The sequence below is a fragment of the Chlorocebus sabaeus genome, chromosome 20, assembly GCF_047675955.1.
Source record: "Chlorocebus sabaeus isolate Y175 chromosome 20, mChlSab1.0.hap1, whole genome shotgun sequence".
NCBI lineage: Eukaryota > Metazoa > Chordata > Mammalia > Primates > Cercopithecidae > Chlorocebus > Chlorocebus sabaeus.
Genome location: NC_132923.1, coordinates 84,537,882 through 84,561,883, shown reverse-complemented (window position 1 = coordinate 84,561,883; position 24,002 = coordinate 84,537,882). Strand labels below are relative to the sequence as shown.

General features: G+C 38.9%; 1 protein-coding gene across 1 annotated transcript in view; it reads left to right on the top strand.

Moving 5' to 3' along the window:
* The window catches only part of ZFYVE9 (zinc finger FYVE-type containing 9), a 139,806-nt gene that overhangs the window by 65,068 nt on the left and 50,736 nt on the right, over positions 1-24,002 (top strand). Inside the window, exons 8-11 of the mRNA XM_007978756.3 lie at positions 1,658-1,780; positions 4,510-4,665; positions 16,519-16,743; positions 18,958-19,040. Of these exons, the coding sequence (XP_007976947.3) occupies positions 1,658-1,780; positions 4,510-4,665; positions 16,519-16,743; positions 18,958-19,040 (587 nt within the window). The remainder of the gene's footprint in view (positions 1-1,657; positions 1,781-4,509; positions 4,666-16,518; positions 16,744-18,957; positions 19,041-24,002) is intronic.

Genomic DNA, 24,002 nt, shown 5'->3' with positions numbered 1-24,002 from the left:
CTGCCTAGAACACCCCCTCTACTGTAGACTTCCTGAAGAACTCCTCAACCTTTTAAAATCCAGCTTAATGGTTAACTCTTCTCTAAATCCTTAACTGGGCTGCTTAGAAAATAGTGTTTTGCTTCTTTATCTGTGTTCTAATAGCAGTTCCTGTAGACTGTTGGCTACATTAACACTTTTTCTCATTGCAATTTAGATATTGTATTTTCAGATCATATTCTTTCACTTAGACTATGAATTTCTTCATCTTATTTTATACTTGTGTTTACTGCTGCTTGCATGGTGCTAGGCCTGTAGTAGGCTCTCAAATGCAGTTATGTCCCACATAGTTCAGCAGTGAACTTTCATATACAGTTAAGCATTCTTTTGATTGCATAATGCCTTTGCTCCTTTACCAGGACCCTGTGAAAACATCTATTGTTAGTAAAATTGCTGCTTAGGGTTCAGATTTTTATTTTAATAAATCTTAGATTAACAAGGAACTAAATTGGCCTACTCTGTTTTTAAAAATGTCAGACTGCTGGATTCCATTTTCATAAAAAGTTATATCCATTAAATCTAATTGTCAAAACTTCTCCTACCAAGAAAGAACAGTTAATTATCTGTGTTACTTAAACTATATTGCAGTCTCTTTACCAAAATTTTGCAATTTTTTATTCCAGTGGGATGACTTTATTTAAAAAATTTTAAACTCAGGATTTCTCTTTCCAATAAGTATTTTTAATAATGGGGTAGATATTTCCCATTGTAGCCAAAAAATCAATTTTAAAATTTCCATTAGAAAATGAGAAATGATGTTACTTTGTTCTACCTGATTGTCCCGCAAAGATGCATTTTATATAAGATCAATTAAGCAACATTCAACTTTTAGATTTTCAGTTCCTTTCCCACATCTCTAGGTTCTACAGGGATTATTACCCATGATTTGACTTCAAGCTGAAAGGACCACTGTCATTCAAAATGAGGTGCTGAAGCACATACTGTGTTTCCAGAGATTAAATGGGAAGAGTTTACATTCAGTATTAACCTGTTCATGCTCAGAATCTTATGTGTGATTTACTGGTGATTTTAGTGATATATGTACTAAACTCTTGAATTATACTTAAAGGAATTGTTTTATGAAGCCAGTCACATATGATACTTTTATTTTCTGAGTTCATTTTTTAAAGTTTAAGTTTTTAATTGTCAAAAATGTCAAACAGTACAAAAGGTCATAGAGTAAAAGGTAGGGCTCTCTTCTACCCCAACTATTTGATATCCTTTCCAGAGGTAACTAGTATATTATCGCTTGTATATCATTAGTTATTTTAAATGCTGGTCTTGAACGTTTATTATGTGAAATTCTTCTTATAATAGTTGGAAATTTTTTATTAAATAGAAAGGTAGTCTTTAGATTGTGGCACAAACTACTGTGGGGAAGGTCTATACACAGGATAACCACATTATCATCTCAAGTGGAGTGGGTCACTTCTGAGAGTAAAAGGGGGCACTATTAACATGATACTGAGCCAGCAGATACAAACCATGCTCTATATGCACCTGTTGATAAGTCAAATGCATGTCTCTTTTCTGTGAATAATTAGCTCATTTCTCCATCTGATCTCTTTCTTGATTTGTCCGTTTAACCAACCTATTACATTGTTTTCTCCCCTTTCAGACTATGCTGTGGAAGAGAAACCATCACAGATTTCAGTAATGCAGCAGTTGGAGGATGGTGGCCCTGACCCACTTGTATTTGTTTTAAATGCAAATTTGTTGTCAATGGTTAAAATTGTGAATTGTAAGTTATAAATTCTTAAAAATTAAAATTAGATATAGTTTACTGACTCATAGATAGTCATAAAACTTTCAGATTTATTACACACAAGTATTTTTATATAGAGCCACATCTTACTGAACACTGAGTTCTGAAAAAGTTGGTTTGTATAAAATAATATATCCCAGAGGACAGCTGTGGAACTAACTGAAACTCTCATATTGAGTTACAGGGGTGAGGTAGGTGAATTCTCTATGGAGGAAAGCCAAACAAATCTTGAACTTATCTGACTTAAGTTCTTCTTGAGATGAGTATGTGAAATCACAACTTACCACTAGAATAACTGGTGGTAGATAAATTATACAGGCTACTCAAATAATTTATATGCTAGGTTTTAATCCCAGAAACCTCAATTATGGTGCAAAACTTTTTTTAGGAAAAGTGTTAGCTAACACACAGTAAAGCTTCAGTATATCATAAATTGAGATTCAGAAGAAACTTCTCAATTCTTGATGCTAGCATCATGGGCATCAGAATGAGAAAGATGACAGTATTTCAGAATTTTTTGAGACAGAGTCTCACTCTGTCACCCAGGCTGGAGTGCAGTGGCATGATCTCTGTTCACTGCAACCTCCACCTGCTGAGCTCAAACAGTCCTCCCACGTCAGCCTCCCAAGTAGCTGAGACTGCAGGTGCACACCACCATGCCTGGCTATTTTTTTTGTATATTTTTGTAGAGACAGGATTCTCACCATGTTGCCCAGATTGTTCTTGAACTCCTGGACTCAAGTGATCTGCCTGCCTTGGTCTCCCAAAGTGCTGGGATTACAGATGTGAGCCACCGCGCCAGCTAGTAAATTTGAGAATTATTTAGAGAATGTGTTTATTATGAATGAGTGTTAATAGGCAATTTTAAAGGAAGGAACCTCTGGGGAACCATCCTGCAATTTTCCACGTGTACTTAAGTTGATTTTGGAAACCAGAAACATATACTACTTCCTTAGAAGTTCTACATTGATGAAATGTGGGTTTCTGGCTTACTTGCTAATCACACTCTTGTATGTTTGGCCAGTTTTTAATGCTTGCTACCTTTCCTTCTAGGATCAGATTTAAAATTAATTTGCTTGAAATTTCAATTTGCCATATCTAGTTTATAAATTTTGCTTAGAAATTAGCTAACCTAAGACCAGGCACCATGGTGCACAACTGTAGTCCCAGTGCTTTGGGAGGCCAAGGCAGATGAATCACTTGAGCCCAGGAGTTCGAGACCAGCCTGCTCAACATGGTGAAACCTCATCCCACACACACACACAAAATATATATATATATATTGAGATGGTAACATGCTGCTGTAGTGCCAGCTACTTACAAGGCTGAGGTGGAAGAGTTCTTGAGCCCAGGAGATAGAGGTTGCAGTGAGCCGAGATCATACCACTGCACTCCAGCCTGAATAACAGAGCGAAACCCTATTTAAAAAAAAAAAAATTAGCTAACCCAGATTCTTGAAGTATATACCATTATTAGGAATGTCCTATTTAGGTACATAAAACAAGGATTCCCAAAGTGAAATAAAGATGTCTTTCTTTTTAAATTTACATTTGTTTTGATTTACATGGGTGGTATTCATAATTTTATGTGAATCCTTTTTCAGTTCCTTTGGGGATCCCATTGTGTTGGGGTATGAAGAGTAAAAGTGTCAAGGATTAAACATTGTTTTTGACTACATATGGTTTCTGCTGTTCCTACTCTCCATATAGCCTTAAAGTGAAGGAGTGGAACTAAGTAGTTCAGAAAAGCCATCCTTTTCACTAATTTTTATGGCATGAAGCCAAGTAAAGTCATGTTGCTGATTATCTAGAATTTTTTCCCAGAAAGGACTATAGTTAAAATAGCTCGAATCTTTTGGTCATATATTAAATTTAATCAATATACATAAAAATATATTTTCTTTAGGTCACAACCTGAAGACAAAGGTATACTACTGTCTTTTATTGTAATTACTTCTAGCCTTACATAGGTAATTACTTCCTTTGATGATGTGATTTTTAAAACTATAATGGTGGAAGACTATGTTCTTTAATCACATTTGGCTATGTATTGGGTTACAATACATAGTTCGGTTTTATTTTAGTATTAATAGAATGTTGCTTCTTTTAATAATAGTTAAAAGTTTTAAGTGCATTTTATTATTATTTCTTTTACTTCCTTTTCAATATTTTCTAAGTGTTTAGAAAAGAGCCAGAGGCATTGGCATGTTTTATTTTATTTTATTTTATTTTTTTTGAGACGGAGTCTCGCTCTGTCGCCCAGGCTGGAGTACAGTGGCCGGATCTCAGCTCACTGCAACCTCCGCCTCCCGGGTTCACGCCATTCTCCTGCCTCAGCCTCCCGAGTGGCTGGGACTACAGGCGCCCGCCACCTCGCCCGGCTAATTTTTTGTATTTTTTTTTTAGTGGAGATGGGGTTTCACCGTGTTAGCCAGCATGGTCTGGATCTCCTGACCTCGTGATCCGCCCATCTCGGCCTCCCAAAGTGCTGGGATTACAGGCTTGAGCCATCGCGCACGGCCGGCATGTTTTATTTTCTACAATTGTTTTTTGGCGCAATGCAGTGACAGTTCATAGTTGAATTACATAGACTCAGTGTGATCTATTTTAATCTTTGCTGTATTGTAACAGATTTCTGTGCAACTTTTTTTAAGAATAAGGATTGATAGGAATCTCTTTATTTTTATATTTTTATTCCATCTGTAGATGTGAACAGGAAGTGCTGGTGTTTCACAACCAAGGGAATGCATGCAGTGGGTCAGTCTGAGATAGTCATTCTTCTACAGTGTTTACCAGATGAAAAGTGTTTGCCAAAGGATATCTTTAATCACTTTGTGCAGCTTTATCGGGATGCCCTGGCAGGTATGACTTAGTCTGCTCCCTTTGTAGATGACAAAAAAATTTTGAATTCAAATACAAGATAATAGTCTTAACTTTGGACATAAGCATGGCAGGGGTCTTTGATATTAGTGGCAAGGTGGAGCTTTCCATGGTTTGAGGAAATTATAAATTTTAGTATTGTACCTGGTATGGTTATTATTTTACAGAGGCTGAAATCAAAGCTATAAGAGAATCTGGTGACCTAAGCGTAAGAATATTTTCTTTTTAGTGGCCTAGGGGTCAGGATATTGGTATCTGGTAGAAGGAAGCATATTTGTAACCTACTTCTTGTTTCTTTGGTTAACAATATTTATTTAATCATAGTGTAAATGCTAATGAATATTCAAATTTCAAAAACAATTAGCATAGATGACTTTGTGGCTTGTGGCTCCAAAATAAATTGTAAATATTAACTAGCAATTTAAAAGTAAAGGCATAGAGGTTAGAAGTTGGGAAAGACTAAGGATATTAACATAAAAATAAACTAAGATTGAGAGAAAAGAAGCACAATATTTATTTGGCATTACAATTATTTATTATGACATTGTGTTATTTGACATTGCAAAGTCAGCCTCTCTTTGATTTAACAAATGAGGTAAAATATGGTGTAATTGAACTGTTCTCATTTATTGTAACAGGACGTCAGTATATATTATCTGTACTTGATAAATAGGATTTATCTTTGAGGAAGAAGACTTGGAGATGGTGTGAGGGTGACTGGGGTATTAGAGCTATTTTCACGTATTACTTGATAATATTTCATACATAATATTAAAACCATAAATTTTTCAGACTTTCTTAATGTAATAATTTTCATTGTGGGATTCTGTGCCAAAGATAGTATCCAGAATAGAAAATGCACTTCTGTGAATGAAAGTGTTTATTACAGCATTACCTAAATTTAACACAAAAATTCAGAAGCAACCTAAATGCCTTAGTTTTGGTGAAAAGTTTAACTGTGTCATACTTATTAGATGTGAGCATCTTTTTGAGAACTTCTTTTGGCCATTAAAACAATATTTATGAAAAGAATGTAATAACATGGAAAATACTCTTTAAATAATTACAGAAGCAGAATATATAATTGTATTTTTAATGTGATATAGATTATGCGTAAAAGATTGTGCCTTTATGTCTTCATTAGTCTCTACAATAATTTAGGTGTAGCATTACATAGGGCAAGGTGATACACTGGAAACTGACCACACGATACCTGTGAAGTACCTTTGAGTGTTTACCCTGTCTGTTCCAAAATGTGTAGGGTTAAATCTGAAATCACCCAGGTCCTCCAAGCCACATAATACCCTGGAGCTGAATTTAGTCCTGGAGATAACTGGGAACTTTCACTTTTCTCCTCAATCTGAATGTATTCACTTTTAAAAATTCTAGAAAATGGCATTGGAGGTTCAAGTAATTGTACATTCATGTGGGTTTTGAGAGGGTGTCAGAGACTAGGGTATGGGAGGTTCATGAATGTCTTATTTAGGAGCCCATCCTTTATTCTGTAGGCAATGAAGAACCATTGAAAGAATTTGAGATGATGAGTGACATAATCATTTACATTTTAGAAAGATGACTGTGGAAGCATTGTGAAAAATGGATCAAAGTCCGTGAGTCTGGTGGCAGTTAAGAAGCAATTTCAGGATAAGCAAATGTATATTCATACACTAGAATACTGCTCAACAGTAAAAATGAAGTAACTGCTGATGTACACAACAACATGCATGAATTCACAGACATGCTGAGCAAAAACCAGGCACCAAGAAGTACATATTGGATGATTCCATTTATATGATTTTCTGAAACTGGCAGAATTAATCTGTGGTGATAGAAATTAGGTCAGTGTTTGCCTAAAGTGAGGTGGAGGTGCAGGTGCTAGAACTAATTACAGAGAGTCCCAGAAAACTTTCTGAGATGAGAGCTCTATATCTGGATTAGGATAGTGGTTACATGGCTGTTTGCCAAAACTCATTGAAATGTACACTTAAAATCTATTGCTTTTACAATATATAGATTATACCTCAGTAAAACTTATTTTTAAAAAAGATATTGCAGGAATCCAGCAAGAAATTAAGAAATTATCAGGATTTAAATTAAGTAATTGCAGTGGAAATAAAGAGTATTGGAGAGATATGAAAGATGTGGTGCTTCAATTCAGTAGGATTTGGTAACTAATTGGATATGGGGGGTTAGAGGGGGCAAGTTAAGGTTGGCCTCAGATTCCTCGCTTAGAGCACTAAGTGTATGTTGGTCTTATTCATCAAGATGGTGAATAGAAGAACAGATTTGGCAGAGGAAAGGGAATTCTTTGTTCAGTGTGCTGAATTTGAAATAATGACATCAGATGAAACATGAAAATGGCAGATGAATATATGGGTATGGATCCCAGAAGATAGGTCTGAGTTAAGATATACAGATTTGGGAGACACAGCTTTTACGGGATAGTTGAGAGTATGGTTGTAAATGGGATAGGCCCATGTGAAGAGACTACGTCCGTAGATGGAATCCTGGGAGATAGACATCCTCGCTCGGCAAGGAGAGGATGTCAATTATTGCGTGAATTATTAAGACATGTTTAGCATAAATGGTTATATTTTTTTAAAAGGATACTTATATGTCAGTTGAGTCCATTTTGAACTATTAAATTGCAAAAATTTTGAAACAACAAAAATACTTGGAACTGATTACATGATACTAATGATAGTCTCAAGGTCAGACTATAATCTAAGCCAACTAAAAATATTTTCTATAATGTAGGATAGGGATGTGAACATATAGATGTATATGTAAGGAAATAACCTTTCAAAAGCATAAATAAGATGAGTTTTTCCTTGAATAGGAATCATTTCACAGCTCATCCAGTATTGGGACTAGAAAGCATTTTAGATAATTTAATACAAACTCTTCATTTTTTAGATAAGAAAAATCAGACCTAGAAGTGTGAATGGCTTACCTAAATCACAGACCAAGTTGGTGGCAGAATTAGGACTATAGCTCCCAGATCAGTATTCTTTACATTATGTCAGTTGCCTCTGTGTATCCATTAATAATATGTCAGTTCTTAAAAACGCAGATATATTATCTATATACTATACATATTTTTTAAGAATCCTATTTTTGGATAATCAGGGTAATAGCTTGATATATTTCACTATAAATTTTTTAATAAGTAAAAACGTATTTTGGGTATTCTAAAACAGGAGTCCCCAACCTACAGGCCATGGACTGGTATTGGTCCATGGCCTGTTAGGAACCAGGCCACACAGCAGAGGTGAGTGGCAGGCAAGCAAGTGAGGCTTCATCTGTATTTATAGCTTCTCCCCATCACTCATGTCACCGCCTGAGCTCTGCCTCCTGCCAGATCAGCAGCGGTATTAGATTCTTAGATTCTCATAGAAGTGTGAACCCTATTGTGAACTGCACATGTGAGGGATCTAGGTTGTGTGCTCCTTATGAGAATCTAATGCCTGATAATCTGTCACTGTCTTCCATCACCCCCAGATGGGACAGTCTAGTTGCAGGAAAACAGGTTCAGGGATCCCTCTGATTCTACGTTATGGTGAGTTGTATAATTATTTCATTACAGATTACAATGTAATAATAATAGAAATAAGGTGCACAATAAATTTAATGCGCTTGAGTCATCCTGAAACCATCTCCCCTCCTCCACAGTCCGTGGAAATATTGTCTTCCATAAAACCCATCCCTGGTGCCAAAAAGGTTGGAGGCTACTGTTCTGAAATGATCGCAGGCCAGGCGTGGTGGCTCACACCTGTAATCCCAGCACTTTGGGAGGCCAAGCCAGGTGGATCACCTTAGGTCAGGAGTTCAAGACCAGCCTGGCCAACATGGTGAAACCCCGTCTCTACTAAAAATACAAAAAATTAGCCGGGCGTGGTGGTGGGCGCCTGTCATCCCAGCTACTTGGGAGGCTGAGGCAGGAGAATTGCTTGAACCCTGGAGGCAGAGGTTGCAGTGAGCCGAGATCATGCCATTGCACTCCAGCCTGGGCAACAAGAGTGAGACTCCATCTCAAAAAAAAAAAAAAAAAAAAATTACCACAATTTATTATTTTTCTCTTCTGTGTAGTACATTGAGTGAAATTGACAAATTGTATCTTAAATTTCTCCTGAGTGTGAAACCTTGAATATTGTATCACTAGCTTAGGGTTATTCTGCCCTAAATCACAGAAAAGCCTTAGGAGCTATTGGATGAACTTTTTAATAATTTCCTGTGAATTTTAAAATCTAAACTACAGGTATCTAATAACCATATGTGTATTATATATATGTGTGTGTGTATCTATGTTTCACCTGTATATACACACACACTTTTTTGTCATACACAGTTTTTGCATTCTGCAGTGAAGAGAAACGTTATAATTTGTGAGAAATTATGCTCTGAGAGTTTCAGAATGCCTTCTGGTTATGACAGTGCCATCGGAGGTTCTAGACTGTGTATTGTTTCTCCCTGTCTCCTGTTCGTTCCTCCATATTTTGTACCTGTTTTTTGCAAACCATCTATTCAGAATGTAGACTTGAATGAAGTTGGACTTGTATCTACCAGATTGTTATTTCTGGAGTTAATCTCCGGTTGTTTCCCTCTCTTACTCAAAAGCTTCTTTGGCTTTGTATTGCCTTTAGAATAAAGTGCGCTCCAACATTCAGTATTCTGCATGATCTATTCCTAAATTTTTAGTCTCATTTCCCGCTAGTCATCTCTCCATACTTCCATTGTAGCCAAACAAAACATTTCTTGGTTCATTTTATGTATATTCTGATGATTTTCCATTTCATTACCCATGATTATGCTACTCCCAACCATGCTATTTCCCAACACCCCAACTGTCTCAATCCTGTCATTTGTCCTAAATCTTAAAGACCACTTTCTCCATGAATTCTTTCTTGATGGTCCTCCCAGACAGAAGTAATCTCTTCTGAGCACCCTTAATCTTTTATTTTTAATTTTATTTATTTATTTATTTATTTTGAGGCAGAGTCTCGCTGTGTCACCCAGGCTGGAGTGCAGTGTTGCGATCTTGGCACCCTGCAACCTCTGCCTCCTGGGTTCAAGTGACTCTCCTGCCTCAGCCTCACAAGTAGCTCCCAAGTAGCTGGAACTATGGTCGCATGCCACCACACTTGGCTAATTTTTGTGTTTTTAGTAGAGACAAGGTTTCACCATGTTAGCCAGGCTAGTCTTGAGCTCCCAAACCTCAGGTGATCCACCCGCCTGGGCCCTCCAAAATGTTGGGATTACAGGTGTGAGCCACCGTGTCCAGTCTAATCTTTTATTGTTAAGAAAGTATTTGGTATTGTTATGGTTTCAGTGTTTGTCCACTCTAAAACTCATGTTGAACTTTAATTGCCATTGTAACAATATTTGGAGGTGGGACCTTTAAGAGGTGATTTAGGCCATGAGGGCTTCACCCTCATGGATGGGATTAGTGCTGTTATAAAAGGAGAGGGTTAAAAAAAAAAAAAAAAAAAGGAGAGGGTTCATTCCCCTCTTGCTCTCTCTTTGGGAAGCTGAGGCAGGAGGATTGCTTGAGGCCAGGACGTTGAGACTAGCCTGGTCAACATAATGAGACCCTATTTCTACCAAAAAAAAAAAAATTAACTAGGCCTAATGGCATATCCCTGTAATCCCAGCTACTTGGGAGGCTGAGGTGGGAGGAGTCCTTGAGCCCAGGAATTTGAGGCTGTAGTGAGCTATGATTGCACCACTGCATTACAGCTTGAGTGACACAGTGAGACCCTATCTTTAAAAAAAAATAATAATAACATCATGTCATGGTTCATGTTTTTATTTTATTTTTCAAATTCTGAACCTTTCGGTAAATTAAATTTATTAGAATTATGGTATTGTAGCTTTGCAAAGTAATTATTATTATTTTTTTGAGACAGAGTCTCGCTCTGTTGCCCAGGCTGGAGTACAGTGGCATAATCTCTACTCACTGCAAGCTCTGCCTCCTGGGTTCATGTTTTTATTTTATTTTTCAAATTCTGAACCTTTCGGTAAATTAAATTTATTAGAATTATGGTATTGTAGCTTTGCAAAGTAATTATTATTATTTTTTTGAGACAGAGTCTCGCTCTGTTGCCCAGGCTGGAGTACAGTGGCATAATCTCTACTCACTGCAAGCTCTGCCTCCTGGGTTCACGCCATTCTCCTGCCTGAGCCTCCTGAGTAGCAGGGACTACAGGTGCTCGCCACCATGCCTGGCTAATTTTTTGTATTTTTTTTTAGTAGACATGGGGTTTCACCGTGTTAGCCAGGATGGTCTTGATCTTCTGACCTCGTGATCCACCCTTCTCAGCCTCCCAAAGTGCTGGGATTACAGGCATGAGCCACCGCACCCGGCCTCTTTGCAAAGTAATTTTTCAACTGATGAGAAAGTTACATGGAACTATTTATGCAGAAGTGATTTAAGACAAATACCTAACATTTTTGAGCACTTAATATATGCTAAGCAGTGTATTCATTGCCTTATGTACACTATTTTATTTCTTCTTAAGTGCAACTCAGATTCATACTGTTACTGTTTCTATTTACACATGAGGAAAATGACAGACACTGAAGGCCTAAGTAACTTAAGATCACACAGTTAGATGGTAATTGGCTGAACCCAGGTTTAAACTCACTTATGTAGTCTGTAAATCTCATGTTTCAAACCATAAGAAGTCCTATAGTGTCTCTTGAGCTGTTTTTTTAAGAGATAGGGTCTTGCTCTGTCACCCAGGCTGGATAGCAGTGGTCCCATCATAGCATACTCACTGCAGCCTTGATCTCCTTGGGCCCAAGTGATCCTTCCTTCTCAACCTCCCAAGGGGCTGGGATTACAGGCATAAGCCACCTGACCTGACTTCTCTTGAGCTTTCATGATCAATCTCACAGATACACTAAACTAAGGACACGACCTTTTATGAAGTAGTCATGCATAACTTCAGTTTATTGCATTACAAAGAACTCCAAGAAACTTTCTAAATTCTTTTGATGGCTTGAGTTTTAGTCATATTAGCACTTAGAAATATTAGTATTTATTGGCTGGGCACGGTAGCTCACGCCTGTAATCCCAACACTTTGGGAAGCCGAGGGAGGCAGATCACTTGAGGTCGTGAGTTTGAGACCAGCCTGGCCAACAATGGCTAAACCCTGTCTCTGCTAAAAATATAAAAATTAGCCAGGCATGTTGGTGCACGCCTATAGTCCCAGCTACTTGGGAAGCTCATGCAGGAGAATCACTTGAACCTGGGAGGTGGAGGTTTCAGTGAGCTGGGATCATGCCACTGCACTCCAGCCTGGGTGACAGAGCGAGACTCTGTCTCAAAAAAAAAAAAAAAGAAGAAATAAATATTAGTATTTATTGAAATGAATGAACCATTTGCTTGGAAATGGTTCCATTTGAGTTGATGTGAGGATTAATATGCTTTGAAACAAAAGGAAGCTATTGTCACATAGATATTTAAGTTATATTTGAATTGAATTTAAAGATGGCTGGCTACTTGTAAGGATTTGAAAAATAGTTTAAATTCCAAATTAAAGATGGAAAATTGTAAATTACTGTATCTGTATATTTTTTGAAAGACTGTGTGACATACAAAGACTAGGAGATAGAAAGATCTGCTTTCTAGGTTTTACTTTGCCACTTATTTACCTCATGTCTTTTCAGAGTCACTTCAACTCTACCTCTAAGCTTCAGTTTCTTCATTTGTCAAATAAAACCCCAAATTTCAGGGAAATGGTACCGTTCTGCTTACCTGCTAGCACTGATCTGGTGATTATCTCATTAATGTTATGTAAAATTACTTTATAAACTATTGATATAAAGCATTTAACATCTTTGCCAGGTCATTTAAACTCAGAAGCAAGATTTTGTGTCATTTTAGTTATATGGGTTCTTCATTAGTCTTGGGGTATATATAAAATTAGTTCTGTGGATTCCTGGCATTGAATGCAGTCATCGAGAAGTACGTATATAAATTAGTACATAACAGACTTTATGAGTTCAAGAGCCTCAGATTAGGTCTTCAAATGAAAGCCTTCCTTTCTTTCTCAAATTCTTATACCCACTGTTTTATTTTTGCCAGTATCTACACCTGTGCAGTGTTACTTGTTTATAGATAAGATAGTATATGACAGTCTAAATCAGTCATTATTGGTAATCTACATTTTTTTAAAGTAATAAATATTTAAAGGATAAAAGACATATTTTATAATGAGAGGGGACTTCGTGAAGAATCTGTGATTGGGATGAAGAGAGTGTTAAGTGGAAGAGGCAGAAAGGAAATCAATATCTGTGGAAAATAACTGCTAATAGATTCTAGGTTCTAACAGGGAAATCGCAAAGGAATAATGAGTGAGTGCCTTGTGTACTAAGCCAACATATTTTTCACCTCTAAGCTATATTTACTAGGACAATCTTTGTGAAATATAAACATTACACCATGTCTTAGTCTATTTTTGCTGCCATAATGGAATACCACAGACTGGATAATATATAATGAACAGAAATGTATTTCCTATAGTTCTCATGACTGCAAAGTCCAAGGTTGAGGGGTAGGCATCTGGTGAGGACCTTTTTGCTGCATCATCCTGTGGCAGAAGGGCAAATGGGGTGGGGAAGAGAGAGAAAGAATGTGCATGTGCCTGAGGGCATGTGCACAAGAGAGGCCAAACTTGTCCTTTCATAACAAACCCACTCCGAGGATAACAGCTTTAATCCAGTCACCTCTCATGAGGCCTTACCTCCTAGCACCAAGTTTCCAACACATACTTTTTCAGGGATATATTCAAACTATAGCATGCCATTGATAGAGTTAGAGGAATGCTGTCATGCACCTTACATTGTGGAGGGAAAGCATCTCTTTCTTTAATTCCCTATTCTCCTCCTTATTCACCAAAGCTAGATAAAGAGATGGAAAAAAAATTTTTTCTCTTTGACAAATTATCTGTTGAATTTTGTATGAAGTATCTCTTATATTGTATCCTAGAATTCCAGAATCAAGGGGAGTGGTAAAGAGGCAATGGTGAATTTGGGGATCTGATCTCCCTGAAGTTCCTGACATTGTATCCTTGATTCTGCAATGGTTGCCAGAAAAAATTTAAATTTATCTAAATCTCACTCTAAAATCATTGAAAGTCCCCCCAAAAATCGTATATTTGGCTAATCAATATATGTATATTTGCATTAGAATAATAATAGTTACAATTTTTTGAGAATACAGTGTTGCTGGTCCTGTTAGGCATTTTATAGATTTCCTTTCATTTATTCTTTATAACACATCTGGAATTTAATATAGTTTCTCCTTCCATTTTACCTGGACATTGAGGCTCAGAGAAGTAACTTACCCCAAATCCCACAATAGTGAATAATCAAACTAGCATTCAAACCCGTATCTCTGGGACTCCAAAATCTGCAGTTTATTTTTCAAAATGCCATACTGCTACATTGATATGACAATTCTTTTGTTTTTATAGATCTGGCCCAGCAGCTTAATTGTGCAGCCAGACCTGGGTAATCCTGGAGTAAGGGTACTACCCCTAAATTCCTAAATGTACTACCTTAAATGTAAAATATAGATGATAATGTTTAGGTGAACATGACTTTCAGCCACAAAGCTTCTCTGAGTTTAATGGGGAGGTATTCCCTTCACTTGTGGTTCCTACTGTCAGGATACCTATCCGCTAAAATCAAGGATGCAAAGACCCATAACCATTATTAGAATAAACTCGTTTTCAAGAAAAGTAAGCATTAATTTCTCTGATGGAGACTGCTTCATTTGGTGTTATTGCTTTCAAAAGTATCAAAGGAAGCTCGTACGTGGCTAGTGAACACATTCGTTGTTCCATCATTGAGCAGCTCTTGTCAGGAAGTCCTTTTGCAATTCTATACTGAGGAAAATGTCTCCTTAATGAAGGGTTGATATGTTTGTTACTGTTTCATTCACAAAAGTATTTTGAATTATAAAATGGCTTGGCCAGGCACAGTGGCTCACACCTGTAATCCCACCACTTTGGGAGGCCAAGGCGGGTGGATTACTTGAGGTCAGGAGTTTGAGACCAGCTTGGCCAATATGGTGAATCCCCATCTCTACTAAAAATACAAAAATTAGCTGGGCGTGGTGGTGGGTGCCTATAGTCCCAGCTACTCGGGAGGCTGAGGCAGGAGAATTGTTTGAACCCGGGAAGCAGAGGTTGCAGTGAGCTGAGATTGCACCACTGTACTCCAGAGTAGGTGACAGAGCAAGACTCTGTCTCCAGGAAAAAAAAAAAAAAAGAGAGAAACCTACTTAATGTGAATTTAAATAAGCCCTAAATTACAGAGCTATGTTTCATATTTCTCTCAAAAAATTATAAACAATAAATCCTGTCCAGGCACAGTAGCTCACTCCTGTAGTCCCAGCACTTTGGGAGACCAAGGTGGATAGATCATTTGAAGTCAGGAATTTGAGACCAGCCTGGCCAACATGGTGAAACCCTGTTTCTACTAAAAATACGAAAAAAATTAGCTGAGCATGGTGGTGCATGTTTGTAATCGTAGCTATTCAGGAGGCTCAGGTGAGAGGATTGCTTGAACCTGGGAGGCAGATGCTGCATTGAGCCAAGATCACACCACTACACTCCAGCCTGGGTGACAGAGGAAGACTCCATCTAAAAACAAACAAACAAAACCAACTTGTCTGTGGTACCATCTTCATAAATCCTCATCTTCCCTTAATGTCTTATAACTGTAGTTATTACCATAATTCATTATGTTCATGAGTTGACTTTCTTCACCCAGTGGAATTATAAGCTTGGTGACAGCAGCTTCCTAATCTGAACATTTCTTTCTTTTTTTTTTTTTTTGAGACAGAGTCTCACTCTGTTGCCTAGGCTGGAGTGCAGTGGCACAATCTTGGCTCGCTGCAACCTCCACTTCCCAGGTTCAAGCGATTCTCCTGCCTCAGCCTCCTGAGTAGCTGGGATTACAGGTGCACATCACCACACCCGACTAATTTTTGTATTTTTAGTAGAGTCGGGGTTTTACCATGTTGGTCAGGCTGGTCTGGAACTCCTGACCTTGTGATCCACCCGCCTCAGCCTCCCAAAGTGCTGGGATTACAGGCGTGAGCCACCGCTCCCGGCCTTGAATATTTCTTTATGACCTTTGAGGCGATATTCTTGAGACCTCTAAAGCAATTCATACAATAAAGCTATACAATTTAACCAAGGAAGGCATTAATATTTTTGGCTTTTATCTAGACAAACTTCAACAGTGTGATAATGTAACTTAGTTTATGCTCTTTAGAAGCCCTGATAAAATTGGAAACCAAATTTTCATTTAATAAATGCCATGTATTTAAAAATCAGCTTTTTAAATGTAAGTCTTTCATAGTGAAAGATTGGGAATTACTGTTTGATAGTGTCCATTGAAGAAGATTGCCCAGTGTTGCATAATAATGTTTATTTAAAATATGATTAATTGGCTGGGCACGGTGGCTCACGCCTGTAATCCCAGCACTTTGGGAGGCTAAGGCGGGTGGATCACGAGGTCAGGAGATCGAGACCATCCTGGTTAACACGGTGAAACCCCGTCTCTACTAAAAATACAAAAAAATTAGCCGGGCATGGTGGCGGGCGCCTGTAGTCCCAGCTACTCGGGAGACTGAGGCAGGAGAATGGGGTGAACCCAGGAGGTGGAGCTTGCAGTGAGCCAAGATTGTGCCACTGCATTCCAGCCTGGACGACAGCCAGACTCCATCTCCCAAAAAAAAAAAAAAAAAAAAAAAAAAACAAGAAAAGAAAAATATGATTAATTTAATGATACAAAGTAACGAACTTTTTTGTTTTTAGGGAATGTGGTGAGCAACTTGGGACATTCCTTCTTCAGTCAAAGTTTCCTTGGCAGTAAAGAACATGGGGGATTCTTATATGTGACATCTACCTACCAGTCACTGCAAGACCTAGTACTGCCAACCCCACCTTACTTGTTTGGGATTCTTATCCAGAAATGGGAAACTCCTTGGGCTAAAGTATTTCCTATCCGTCTGATGTTGAGACTTGGAGCTGAATATCGACGTAAGTAATAATAACACGTTTTTCAAAGCCACATGACCAAGGCATGATGACTAAATAATGCCTGAAATATTCAGAGCCCTCTGTTTGGTGATATAATTCAGCAGAAATAGTCTTTTGAAATAGCTAAACTAAATTTGGCCATTGTCTGCGTATATTGGGCGTAATGGGAAGCACTGAAAATAACGAATGAGGAAGTTGATTATGTATACCTTGTAAACTTAACTGCTTTTATAGTTCATTGATAAAAAACATGATCATCTTTAGAAAAATGAATTTGAACTTAAATAACTTTATTTTTTGTAGTATCTGTATATGATGAGCATATTCTTTGTCACTTGGTTGGAAAACAGTTATGATCAATTATATTTTACTTAACATACTGGAAGCTAGTGAAATGGAAACCACTCTCGGTAAGGAATATGCTACAGAAGAAGAGCTTCCTTGCCCATGGCTTTAGCAGTGCAACTAAGATGTGATTTTTAAAAAGACATTAATGGTTAAATGCAAGCTTGATTTTAAATTTTATAGTTCCATCTAATTAAAAGTGCCCTGTGCTAGGAATCAGACCACTTGAGTAAGATTCTCAACTCTGCCTCTTATAAGCTCCGTAACTTTGGGCAGGTCACTCAAGTTCTCTGATTGTGTTTCTTTTGTAAACTGGAAATAATAATGCTTGCTTTTTATTTTATATTGGATTGTTAACAGGATCCAGTGAGAGAATAAATGAAACATTATTTTATAAACCATAAAACTGTGTTCTCAGCAAGTCAATTTCATTCTTTCACCAATTATTTATTAATTCAGTAAGAATTTAATAAAGACCTCCCATATATCCTGAATCCTGGGAATTCTGAAATAGCTAAGATGTGATTGTACGCTCTTGGGAACTTTTATAAGGAATACATACAGAAAACATGATTATAGCGGTATATTGTGTTAAAACCTGTGCTCAAAGTTAAGTTCATTGGGAGCTCCAAGACGGGCTCTAACTTGACCAGGAATGAAGGAGTAGTTGGACCTTCAGTTTTCTTGGACCAGAGTGCCTCTGGGTTAACTCTGAAGGTGGTATATGAATCAGCTAAATGAATCAGGGAAAGGGAAAGATTGTGTGCAGAACAACAACATGTGTATCTTCCTGTTTTGTACAGACGTTTCAAACCATAAAGTTCAAGAGATGAGCCAGCCTGTGATTTGCCTCTTCTAAGGAGGATCCTGGTTAGGAGTATAGAAGAATGAACTCTTGGCTGAGTGCGGTGGCTCATGCCTCTAATTCCAGAACTTTTGAAAGGCAGCTGAGGCAGGCAGATCATTTGAGGTCAAGAGTTTGAGACCAGCCTGGCCAACATGGTGAATACCATCTCTACTGAAAATACAAAAAAAATTAGCTGGGCCTGGTGGCACATGCCTGTAATTCCAACTACTGGGGAGGCCAAGGCAGGAGAATCACTTGAACCCTCTTATGGCAGGAGGTCATACCACTGCACTCCAGCCCTCCAGCCTGGGCGATAGAGTGAGACTCTGTCTCAAAAAAAAAAAAAAAAAAAAGAGTGAACTCTTAAATGTGTTGGGAAAAAAAAAAGTGAACTCTTAAACTTACTGACCACAGAGGAATCAGGAGATATTTTTTTCCTGGATTGTATCAATTCAGTTTGAAGAAGATTGCTCCCTAACCTTGTGGGGTTTTTTTTGGAGGGGAGACAGGGTCTCATTCTGTCACCAAAGCTGGAGTGCAGTGGCACAGTCATGGCTCACTGTAGGCTTGACCTCCTGGGCTCAAGCCATCCTTCTACCTCTCAGCCTCCCAAGTAGGTGGGACTGCAGGTGCATGCTACCACACTCAGCTAATTTTTTTGTTTGTTTTTTGTAGAGACAGGGTCTCCCTAGGTTGCACAGGCTGGTCTCAAACTCCTAGGCTCAGGTGATCCTTCTGCCTCAGCCTCCCAAAGTGTTGGGATTACAAGCATGAGCCACTCTGCCTGGCTATTGTGTGCCATTTTTGAAATATTTACGTCAAAAGGCTTATTCTGGTTATCAGAAGACTTAATATGGCTTAGGATTTGTCTGCTTTCATGCCAAATAGTTTTTGAGCCCAAAATTTGATATGTTCTAATGAGCCATTACAATTATATTTTGAAAATTGTGTTAGTCATGAAATCTCTTTTACCAAAGTTTTATGTTGCCAAACTTAAGTTTGATCGTTTCTCATTTCCATAGTTTATCCATGCCCACTATTCAGTGTCAGATTTCGGAAGCCATTGTTTGGAGAGACGGGGCATACCATCATGAATCTTCTTGCAGTAAGTCGGGAATTGTTTTTCCTTTGTCCTTACTGGAGTTTATATGGGAGAAAGAAGAAAGCAAGTTTATTATTTTCTTGGTAGCTGTGCCCAAGCTGCTTCAGGCAGGTAAAGATTTATGCTGAAGATAAAGAACAGTATATATATACACATATATATACACACACACACATATATACATATATATAAATATATACGTATATATACACACACACACATATATATACTCTTTTGCAAACATGAAGTGAAATGGTACAGGATTCCAGTGCCTGATTATACACTTACTGTCTAACCTTGCAGAATTATTGTGAGGATTAGAAGTAATATATAAATAAAACACCTAGCATTCTGTCTGTTTTTATTTTAAGACTGGCATTCTATGAGTTTCTCTTGTGTCTATATAGGTTATTATCCAAGCAGAGATTGGTCAGAGATTGTACCCAGATACCCCAAGCCAGTAAGGCTACTGCTCTCTGCTGATGGATCTGTATATGGACTGGAATTTAAACTTCATTGTTTTCCTTTCTTCTGGGTTCTCTCATGTCTCCTACACACATGCACAGGTTCTGATTCTGTTGGCCAAGAACATTGGTTGGCTTGAGTCCACTAAATTCTCCACTGCATATATGCACAGACTAGGATCAATCCTGGATATCTGGATATTAAATAAACAGTTTATGAAGCTACCTATGGTTGTCACATCTCCCAGAACTTACCCCAAACAGGTTTAGTGAACTCAAGCTAATCAATCTACTGAGCCTCCCTTTTTAGTAACCACTGAGATTACCACTTTGACAATGTTCCATAGCAAGTAAACTCCTTCAAGTAACAAAGCTCATTTTTTTGTTTTATTTTATTTGACACAGAGTCTCACTCTGTCGCCCAAGTTGGAATGCAGTGGCGCGATCTCAGCTCATTGCAACCTCCACCTCCCAGCAATTCTCATGCCTCAGCCTCCCGAGTAGCTGGGACTATGGGAGCACACTACCACACCCAGCAAATTTTTGTATATTTTATAGAGAGAGCATTTTGCCATGTTGGCCAGAATGATCTCAAACTCCTGGCCTCAATGATTCACCCGCCTCAGCCTCCCAAAGTGCTGGTATTACAGGCGTGAGCCACTGCTCCTGGCTGCAAAGCTCATTGTTTTTACAAACTACCTTGCCCTAGTTGAACTACCTAACTACCTAATGGGGCTAGGGGGCAGCCCCAGGCAAGAAGGTCACAGACTCAATTCAGAGTTCAGTAGTTTTCATGAAAAAAACACTTTTTTTTTTTTTTTTTGAGACGAAGTCTCTCTGTTGTACAGGTTGGAGTGCAGTGGCGCAATCTCGGCTCACTGCAACCTCCACCTCCCAGGTTCAAGAGATTTTCCTGCCTCAGCCCTCAGAGCAGCTGGGATTACAGGTGCCTGCCACCACGCCTGGCTAATTTTTTCTATTTTTTCATAGAGACAGGGTTTTACCATGTTGGCCAGGCTGCTCTCAAACTCCTGACCTCAGGTGATCCGCCCACCTCAACCTCCCAAAGTGCTGGGATTACAGGCATGAGCCACCATGCCCAGCCAAAAAGCTTCGTAATGTTGTATGCCTTTGATCTAATTCCAGAGCACTGAAATGGTTCTTTTTAAACCACTTATACAGCTTTTTGGTTGCTTTTTGAGGAGTAGGTTTGGTGATTTCCTCATCTGTCAGGCTTAAAAGCTATAGTTCCAGTTATCTTTTTAAATTTTTTTTTTTTGGCGATGGGGGATGGAGTCTCGCACTGTCGCCTGGGCTGGAGTGCAGTGGCGCAGTCTCGGCTCACTGCAACCTCCACCTCCTGGCTTCAAGCAATTCTTGTGCCTCAGCCTCCCCAGTAGCTGGAATTACAGGCACAAAACACCATGCGCAGCTAATTTTTGTATTTTTAGTAGAGACGCATGTTGGCCAGGCTGGTCTCAAACTCATGGCCTTGAGTGATCCACCCACCTCAGCCTCCCGAAGTGCCTTTTGCCTATCTTTTAATTGGGTTGTCTTTTTGCTGTTAAGTTTGTTATATATTCTGAATATTAACTCCTTTACAGATGTATAGTTTGCAGATATTTTCTCCCAGTTCTGTAGGTTGTGTATTCACTCTGTTAATAGTTTCCTTTTCTATGCAAAATATTTTTAGTTTGATGTAATTCCATTTGTTTATTTTTGCTTTTATTGCCTGTGCTTTTGGGATCTTATCTAAAAGTTCCTTGCCTAGCCCAATATTGTGAAGCATTTGCCCTGTTTTCTTCTAATTGTTTCATAGTTTTGGGTTTTATATTTAAGACTTTAATCCATTTTTAGTTAATTTTTGTATATGGGGAGAGAAGGGGATCTAGTTTCATTCTTCTGCATGTGGATATATCCACTTTTCCAAGTACTATTTATTGGAGAGAGTCCTTTCTGCAGTGTGTGTTCTTGGCACCTTTGTCGAAAATCAGTTGACTGTAGGTGTGCAAAGTCGTTTATGGGCCTTCTATTCTGTACAGTTGGTGTATGTATTTGTTTTGGCCACTACTATGCTGTTTTGGTTACCATAGTTTTGTAGTATATTTGGTCAGGTAGTGTGATATCTCTAGCTTTGTTCTTTTTGCTCAGGACTGCTTTGGCCATTTGAGGCGTTTTGTGGTTTTATAAGAATTTTAAGGTTTTTTTTTTTCTGTTTCTGTGAAGAATGTCATTGGCATTTTGATAGAGATTGCAATAAATCTGTAGATTGCTTTGGGTAGTATGGCCATTTTCACAGTATTAATTCTTCCAATCCATGAACATGGAATCTCTTTCCATTTAGTTGTATTCTCTTCAACTTCCTTTGTTAGTGTTTTTTTTTTTTTTTTTTTTTTGAGACGGAGTCTCACTCTGTCGCCCAGGCTGGAGTGCAGTGGCCCGATCTCAGCTCATTGCAAGCTCCGCCTCCCAGGTTTATGCCATTCTCCTGCCTCAGCCTCCCAAGTAGCTGGGACTACAGGCGCCCACCACCTCGCCCGGCTAGTTTTTTTTTTGTTTTGTTTTGTTTTTTTTTGTATTTTTTAGTAGAGATGGGGTTTCACCGTGTTAGCCAGGATGGTCTTGATCTCCTGACCTCGTGATCCGCCGGTCTTGGCCTCCCAAAGTGCTGGGATTACAGGCCTGAGCCACCGCGCCCGGCCTGTTAGTGTTTTATAGGTTTCCTTGTAAAGATCTTTTACCTCTTAACTGTGTTCCTAGGTATCTTATTTTTTTTTATAGCTACTGTAAATGGAATTGTTTTCTTTATTTTTTATTAGCATATGGAAACACTACTAATTTTACGTGTTGATTTTGTATCCTACAACTTTACTGAATTTGTTTATTAGCTCTACCAGGTTTTTGGTGGCATCTTGAGGGTTTTCTATGTATAAGGTCATGTCATTTGCAAAGAAGCACAATTTTACTGTCTCCTTTCCAATTTGGATGCCTTTTATTTCTTTCTCTTGCCTAATTGCTCTGGCTAGGACTATGTTGAATAGAAGTGATTAAAATGGGCATCTGTATCTTGTTCCTGATCTTTGAGGAAAAGATTTCCACTGTTCCCATTCAGTATGATGTTAATTGTGGGTTTGTCACATATGGCCTTTATTGTGCTAGGCTGCTTGTCCAGCTGGGCACAGCAGGCCAGCCAGCTGTGTGTTGGTTTCTCCACTGTACAGGTCTGCCTGTTCCCTGGGGCAGGGAGGTGCCATATGAGTTCAGTGCCAGGGCTCCCTCATTCTGTTGGGCCTAGGCTCTCAGCAGCTAGATGGTGGTGATACAGCTACCTGTGTGTGTGATGGACTGACAGTGGGGCTTCAGAGATGGAGAGATGCAGTGGCAATTGGCCCCCAGGCAGGATGAACTCTAGCAGAGGGTCTAGTTTCAAGATGGCACCATGCTGTGACTGGGAATGGGGGTTGGGAGGTGTATGACATGGGCTCCAACTCTGGAGCAGTATAGTCCGGTGAACTGCAGGCAGCTACAAACTGGATTCAGGGTTTGTGAGGACTGAGGGACTCTCTTGTAGCAAGGAATGCAGGCAGCTGCAATGGTCATGGGGATCATGGGTCCCCAGCTTACCCTTTCCCCATTAGAAGTGGTCCTTCCTGACTCCAGGCCACTCCTTGCAGGGAGGCAGTGTGGCAGAGGCAGAAGGCTTTGCTCCTGTCTCTGTGGTGCTATCCCGGGCATCTGGTGTTCCACAGGAATTTCAGCATTCCTCCTGGTGCCTCCAGCATACTTCCACAGCCACTCCAGTTGAAATATAGTTTGTTTATTAGTTGTTTTGGTCCCTTTTGTTGAGTAGATGGGAGCAAGAGCTAGGCAACTCCAGTCAACCATCTTGCTGATGTCACTGTCTTTTAGAGAGAATAATAAGAAAAAAAAATCTTGGCTGGGCGCAGTGGCTCATGCCTGTAATCCCAGCACTTTGGGAGGCCAAGGCAGGCAGATCACAAGGTCAGGAGTTCGAGACCAGCCTGGCTGATATGGTGAAACCCCGTCTCTACTAAAAATATAAAAATTAGCCGGGCGTGGTGGCACGTGCCTGTAATGCCAGCTACTCAGGAGGCTGGGACAGGAGAATTGCTTGAACCCAGGAGGCAGAGGTTGCAGTGAGCCAAGATTGTGCTACTGCACGCCAGCCTGGGCAACAGAGTGAGACTCTGTTTCAAAAAAAGAAAAAAATCTTGTAGATTTACCCATCTAGTTTTCATTTCAGTGTTTTTTGTTCCTTTGTATAACTCTATATTTTCATCTGGTGTCATTTTCCTTCTGCCAAAATGATCGCCTATAATTTTTCTTACAGTGTAGGTTTGCTGCTGATGAATTATTTTAACTTTTGTATTTCTAACAACATCTTTAGTTGATCTTCATATTTGGAAGATACTTTTGGTGGATGGAGACGTCTAGGTTGAGTTTTGGTTTTTGTTTTTTGGGGTTTTTTTTTTTTTTTTTT